The following is a 7,500-nucleotide window of genomic DNA, read 5'->3' on the forward strand; positions in this document are numbered from 1 at the left end:
CGATCAGCCAAGTCTCTCAAACCACTGTGGATTTCCTATTACAAATACTTAGTTCACTTATTTTCCCTGAAGTGGGTTCCACAAAAAAAATTCTGGTATTAATAATAATAATAATAATAATAAAACATTGTGTACAGTGCTCAGGTGCACTACAACTCATCTAAAGTGTATATATAATCAGGTGTAGTTTCGGCGGATTTCGGAAAGCATGAGGGCCTTAAAGGATGCAGTGTCATGGCAGTCAACAACTGACGCAGGCAGTTTATTCCATGCTTCAGCAACTCTGAGCGTGAAAAAATGTTTCCGAAAGTCATGGGAGCTGTGTTGTTTTCTGACTTTGTAGGCATGTCCACGTGTGTTAGACACATGGAGATCAAAAAGGTGTTCAGTGTTGTTGTTGGTGAGGTGGTTGATAACTTTGTGGGTGTTTACCAAGTCCGTCGCCAGACGCCGGAGCTTCAGTGAATCCATGCCCAGGGAAACAAGGCGTTCAGAATATGGTAGGTGTCTGATGGAGGGTATGCGTTTGGTTGCACGTCTCTGGACAGATTCCAGGAGGTCAATGTTCTGAGCAAGATAGGGGTTCCAAACTGATGATGCGAATTCCAAGTGTGGTTGTACCATACCTGTATACAGTTTTAAATAGATGGCTGGAGAGCGGCTAACAAAAGTCTTGCTGAGTGATGCCAAGACACCCTTATACATGATAAGATGATTTTTAATGAAATTAATTAAAATCTAAAAAATTAACGAGGGGGTGCTGAAAAGTTCCTGGTTTTGGGTAAAAGAAAATACAGGAGGATCAGTTAATTAGGATTTTATTCAACATATTTCCCTTTCAGATCCACACACTTATTGCAAATGTCCTTCAATTTTTCTAAGCCCTGTGAAAAAACTCAGAATGTTGGGCATCCATCTGGGCCCGAACCCTAACTTTTAAAACCAGGAACATTTCAGCATGCCCTTGTATATATATATATATATATATATATATATATATATATACTGTTGTGTCTAGGGAGAGTCATTTTCTTTATGTGCCTTAACACACTCACGGTCAAATTTCCACTTATTTCTTATTTTTTATTTTCCTAAAATTTTTCCCAAATTAAAAAATGAATATATATATATATATATATATATATTCTTTTATTCTTTTATTCTTTTACTTGTTTCAGTCATTTGACTGCAGCCATGCTGGAGCACCGCCTTTAGTCGAATAACTCGACCCTAGGACTTACTCTTTGTAAGCCTAGTACTTATTCTATTGGTCTCTTTTGCCGAACTGTTAAATTATGGGATGTAGACAAATCTCGTAACAAGGACGAGTCTTGGTTTCATCCCTTTAAATCAGAGACTAAGAGACAATGCGGTAGAAACACCCCTCTTCTTTAGGTTCAAAGAATCTAAGGTCACTTCATCTGCTGGTAAGGTGATGGACTCAGATTTTTGGGATGCAAAAGGTATTGTTTATTGACTTTCTTCAAAAAGGCTACACCGTCAATGGAGAGTGCTATGCCAACTTGCTGAGGTAGTTAGAAAAGGCATTCAAGACCCTATGCCCAGGAAAACTGACAGAAGGAATCTTGTCTCATGAGGACAGTGTTCCAGCACACAAGTACTACTATGGCAATCCCTCAAGGTCGAGGATGATGGTCTTCGCGCAAATTTATTGGTGAGTCCGCAGGTGACTGATAAGACCAATTCTTGCTCGAAAAGATCGGTCACAGTGTGGACATCTAGTGCCGGAAGGGAGAGTCGCATGTGGTTGTTGTTGGCGCTCCTTCCGTCGTCGTCTTTTCTCCTCCAGCTCTGCAGACCTTTTCGACTCGAATTTCGCCGTTCCCTCATGGATGGTGGTTTTCCAGAGTGGTCTGTTTTTGCCGTTTCCTCCCAGTTGGTGAAGTCAATGTCACACTTTTTGAGGTTCGATTTCAGGGAGTCCTTGTTGCGTTTCTTCTGGCCTCCTTTTGTACGCTTGCCGTCTTTGAGTTGGGAGTAGAAGATCTGTTTGGGAAGTCGTTCGTCAGTCATTCTAACCACGTGGCCGCTCCATCTTAGTTGGCCTTTGATGACATAGGCTTCGATACTGGTCATTTTTGCTTCTTGTAGCACACTGACCAACACTGTCTGAAGTGTGCAGGAACAGCTTTCGGCAAGCTTCGAACAAGAGTTTTTGCTGATCGGGACATCTGAACCGAAACCAAACTCATGGTGTACAGGGCAGTCATTATTCCAACCCTCCTTTACGCATCCGAAACCTGGACCCCGTATAGTCACCACCTGAAAACGCTTGAGAAATTTCACCAACGCTGTCTTCGGAAGATCCTCAATATCAGCTGGGAAGACAGAAGAACTAACGTCAGCGAGCACACAAGTACTCTATAGAACAATTTCTGTTTTACCTAGTGTCTCATCAAAATTAAGGTAGTGGAAATAGTCTGTGAGAGATATGCTTCAATCCCACAAAATCATGTAACAGTTTTTTTTTGATAAAATGTTTGGTAATCACTGTTGGCAAAACTTATCACCTTAATCCAAATCAGCTGTTTTTGTCATTTCTGTAAATACCTAAGTGACTAATATTAATTGGATTGTCACTAATTTTTAGCTAAATATTAAATAATTTGTATCAAATAACTGATGTACTACAGAGCGTTGTATTTTTGTTTTATCTTTTTCTTTATGACACACATGTCTTATATTTTTTTTTATTACTTTTAGTCACAAGAGTCCATGAGTCATTTTGTAACTTCTGTTGATAATAAAAAAATAAATAAAAATGTGATGGCACGGATACGAACAACATACGAACTGAACCCATATACACACCAAACCCATATACACACCAAACACACACAGTAATTTCACAGATGGCTGCAACAGTGATGGAAGCACTCCGTCGGTTACGACGATGAGGGGTTCTGGTTGATCCGAATCAACGGAACAGCCTGCTCGTGAAATTAACGTGTAAGTGGCTGAGCACTCCACAGACACGTGTACCGTTAACGTAGTTCTCGGGGATATTCAGCGTGACACAGAGAGTGACTAGGTCGGCCCTTTGAAATACAGGTACAACAGAAACAGGAAGTAAGAGTGAGAGAAAGTTGTGGTGAAAGAGTACAGCAGGGATCACCACCATCCCTGCCGGAGCCTCGTGGAGCTCTTTTAGGTGTTTTCGCTCAATAAACACTCACAACGCCCGGTCTGGGAATCGAAACCGCGATCCTATGACTGTGAGTCCGCTGCCCTAACCACTGGGCCATTGCAACAGTATCAACAACATGACTAACAATGACAGCAGCAGAAGTGCTGACAGTGATGGCAATAACAACAACAACAACAACAACAGCAACAACCATTATAGCAGCAACGTGGGCGAACACACAAACACAGAGGGATACAGGAACTGTACCAAGTTTCAGGTCCTAAGACAGCAGCATTATCTTGTCTCTAAATTTCTCCTCTTGTGCCTGTGATCAGTAGTAGTAGTAGTAGTAGTAGTAGTTGTTGTTGTTGTTTTAGTCAACACAGTGAGTTGGTGGAAATAATACTCATTTTTTTTTATTGCCCACAGGGGGCTAAACATAGATGGGACAAACAAGAACAGACAAAGGGATCAAGTCAATTACATTGACCCCAGTGCATAACTGGTACTTATTTAACCCTTTCGTTACCAACCCGGCTGAAACCAGCTCTGGATGTGCATACAAATGTCTTGTTTACAATAAGTTTTGAATTGAAATCTTCCACCAAACCTTTAGTCACAATTTATGTTCCTAACACTAGCTGAATGGTAACTAAGTTATTTTACTAAATTCTTTGTTATATTTAAAATTGATTGAAAGAAACACAGAGCATCTCAAAATAAATATGGTAACGAAAGGGTTAATCAACCCCGAAGGGATGAAAAGTAAAGTCGACTTCGGCGGATTTTGAACTCAGAATATAATGGCAGACGAAATACTGCTAAGCATTTCGCCCTAACGTTTCTGCTCGCTCGCCACGCTAATAATATTGGTGGAAATAATATTGTTAGACAAAGGCTTTTATATGAGCATTGAGTTCAATATGTGGTGCTTATATAGTGCTTAGGTGACATGCAGCGGTACTGCAGATGACCTGACTTCCTGTGTAAGTTCCATTTACAATGTTCAGAACAGAATGTGTTTGTAGAATACCGTCTTAACAATTCTTGTCCATCCGATGCCAGCATGGAACAAAACAACGACCCAAAAAAAGGGCCAACATAAAAGCAACAATGATGATGATGGTGATGATAATGATGATGATGGTAGTGTTGGGGATGATTGATGGTGGTGGTGGTGGTGGAGGCAACATCATCATCATCTATCCGCTCAGTCGAAGTCGACTCTCGGTCACTCGTTGGATCAGTGTCCTCTAGTCAGTTCTATCCTGGGCCACTTCTTTCAGACTGGCTATGTCCATTCTGGTATCACTCTTGATGGTGTCAAGCCAGCGGGTTCTTGGTCGGCCTCTTCTTCTCTTGCCACTGACCATTCCAAGCATGATGTCCTTCTCCAGGGATTTTCTCCGCATAATATGGCCGAAATATGTCCAATCTATGCTTGGTGATCCTAGCTTCTAGCGACATTTTAGGCCTGATCTGCTTAAGAACTTCTCCATTGGTGGAGGCAACACTCTTATACATATTAAAAAAACATTTTTTTTTTACTTGTTTCAGTCATTTGACTGTGGCCATGCTGGAGCACCACTTTATATTTCCTTCTCTCTCTCTTTCAGTTATTCATTTTTCCATGCAACTCGTAAAACTCTCAGCAATGTCAAATCTTCCATCTCAGATGAATGGACAATTGAAGGGTTCTTCAAAAGCAACAGAACCCATCTCAGGATCTTGCCTAATGAAGTAAGGATTTGTTTTCTTTTTCCTTTTTTTTTTGTTTTTTTTTACATAAAGGCGCAGGAGTGGCTGTGTGGTAAGTAGCTTGCTAACCAACCACATGGTTCCGGGTTCAGTCCCACTGCGTGGCAACTTGGGCAAGTGTCTTCTACTATAGCCTTGGGCCGACCAAAGCCTTGTGAGTGGATTTGGTAGATGGAAACTGAAAGAAGCCCGTCGTATATGTGTATATATATATATATATGTATGTGTGTGTGTGTGTTTGTGTGTCTGTGTTTGTCCCCCTAGCATTGCTTGACAACCGATGCTGGTGTGTTTATGTCCCCGTTACTTAGCAGTTTGGCAAAAGAGACCGATAGAATAAGTACTGGGCTTACAAAAGAATAAGTCCCGGGGTCAAGTTGCTTGATTAACAGCGGTGCTCCAGCATGGCCACAGTCAAATGACTGAAACAAGTGAAAGAGTAAAAGAGAGTAAAAGAGTAATAACTGTCCCAGCTGTGTGGTAAGAAATTTGGTCCCCAGCCACATCATGGTTAAATGATGATGATGATGATGATGATGTGTGTGTCTGTCTGTTTGTCCCACCATCACCTAGACCAGTGCTCCACAACCTTTTTTCATTTACGGTACACTTATATTCTTTTCAAAATTCAGCAACACACCTGATCTAAAAATATAACGATTGGCTTATCTGGAAAGTTCATGCCAATTTATAGCTGCATACCTTTCGACTTATTTTAGAACATAGTTGAGTGCATAAAATAGGATTTGACTACACCTCCATTTAGAGCACAGTTTAAGCTATCTTTTCGTGGAAGAAGGTTTATGTTCCTATAACCCGTGTTAATTCTGTAACCCTTTAAAATGGAAGATATGAAAGTTCATTTTCGGCACTTGATGCTTTGGGAACCAGACAAAAATTGCTGCAGCTCAGCTGGGATGTGTTACCCCACCATCCATATTCATCAGTTATTGCTCCTTCGGATTTCCACTTATTCAAGTCTCTGCAGAATAGTCTTAATGGTAAAAATTTCAATTCCTTGGATGACGTAAAAAGATACCTTGATGAATTCTTTGCCATAAAACCACCTCAGTTCTGGGAAGAGGGTATTTTCAAGTTAAAGGAAAGATGGAGACGCATTGTGCAACAAAATGGTTCATATTTGGTTGATTAAAAATGTAATGGCAAGTATTTATTGACCTTTTTCTTTCCTTTAAAAATCGGCACGAACTTTCTGGACAACCCAATAAAAGTGTGGGGGAAAAAATTATATTCAGGTTATACTGTGGCACACCTAGCATCATCTCGTTGCACACAAGGGATCCGTGGCACACAAGGGAGCCGTGGCATGCCGTTGTGGAGCACTGACCTAGAGAACAAGTGTTAGTTTGTTTAATTCCTCATGACTTAGCACTTCGGCAAAAGAGAACAATAGAATGTGTACCATATTTAAAAAAAAAAAGTACTGGGGTAAACTTGATTAACTAAATCCTTCGAGGTGGTGCCCCAGCATGGCCGTACTTCAGTGTCTGAAACAAGTGATGAAAGATAAAATTAAGATATAGATGTAGGAGAGGTTGTGTGGTAAGTAGCTTGCTTACCAACCACATGGTTCCGGGTTCAGTCCCTCTGCGTGGAATCTTGGGCAAGTGTCTTCTACTATAGCCTCGGGCCGACCAAAGCCTTGTGAGTGGATTTGGTAGACGGAAACTGAAAGAAGCCCATCGTATATATATATATATATATATATATATCATCATCATCATCATCATCATCGTTTAACGTCCGCTTTCCATGCTAGCATGGGTTGGACGGTTCGACCGGGGATCTGGGAAGCCAGAAGGCTGCACCAGGCTCCAGTCTTATCTGGCAATGTTTCTACAGCTGGATGCCCTTCCTAACGCCAACCACTCCGTGAGTGTAGTGGGTGCTTTTTACGTGCCACCTGCACAGGTGCCAGGCGAGGCTGGCAACGGCCACGGTCGGATTGGTGTATTTTACATGCCACCGGCACGGAGGCCAGTCGAGGCGGCGCTGGCATCGGCCACGAGTCGGATAGTGCTATATATATATATATGCGTGTGTGTGTGTGTGTATATGTTTGTGTGTCTCTGTTTGTTCCCCCAACATTGCTTGACAACCGATGCTGGCGTGTCTATCTATGTCCCCGTAACTTAGCGGTTCGGCAAAAGAGACCGACAGAATAAGTAGTGGGCTTACAAAAGAATAAGTCCTGGGGGTCGATTTGCTCGACTAAAAGGCGGTGCTCCAGCATGGCCACAGTCAAATGACTGAAACAAGTAAAAGAGTAAAGAGAGAGTATATACCTAACCATCAAACATTTCTCTTTTCCGTCACAGACATGGAACAGTCGTTCTGTATTCGAACAGAAGGAAGCAGATATTTTCCTCGGTTACATGGACACCAGTTTTATGCTGTTTTATGCTTTCGTAAGTAAATTCTTTTTCCTTTAATATGTTGCTCTTTTTGTTGCTAGTGGGGAAGGGTAGTGTTAGCACTTTGTTTTTTTTCTTTTTATTCGTCTTTATCTGTTGTCATTTAACTCCAGGCAAATAAACAATGTGAGTGGATTTGGTAGACGGAAACTGAAAGAA

The 7,500-nt window shown here is 41.4% G+C and overlaps 1 protein-coding gene across 12 annotated transcripts in view; it reads left to right on the forward strand.

Annotated features, from left to right (window-relative positions):
- LOC115223846 (sugar phosphate exchanger 3) overlaps positions 1 to 7,500 on the forward strand; it is a 63,962-nt gene that overhangs the window by 13,725 nt on the left and 42,737 nt on the right. For all 12 annotated transcript variants that reach the window (XM_036513033.1, XM_036513036.1, XM_036513037.1 and 9 more), the window contains exons 2-3: positions 4,765 to 4,888; positions 7,246 to 7,335. In XM_036513033.1, coding sequence (XP_036368926.1) covers positions 4,765 to 4,888; positions 7,246 to 7,335 — 214 coding nt within the window. The remainder of the gene's footprint in view (positions 1 to 4,764; positions 4,889 to 7,245; positions 7,336 to 7,500) is intronic.

The sequence above is a fragment of the Octopus sinensis genome, linkage group LG24 (assembly GCF_006345805.1).
Source record: "Octopus sinensis linkage group LG24, ASM634580v1, whole genome shotgun sequence".
In the NCBI taxonomy this organism is placed as follows: Eukaryota; Metazoa; Mollusca; class Cephalopoda; order Octopoda; family Octopodidae; genus Octopus; species Octopus sinensis.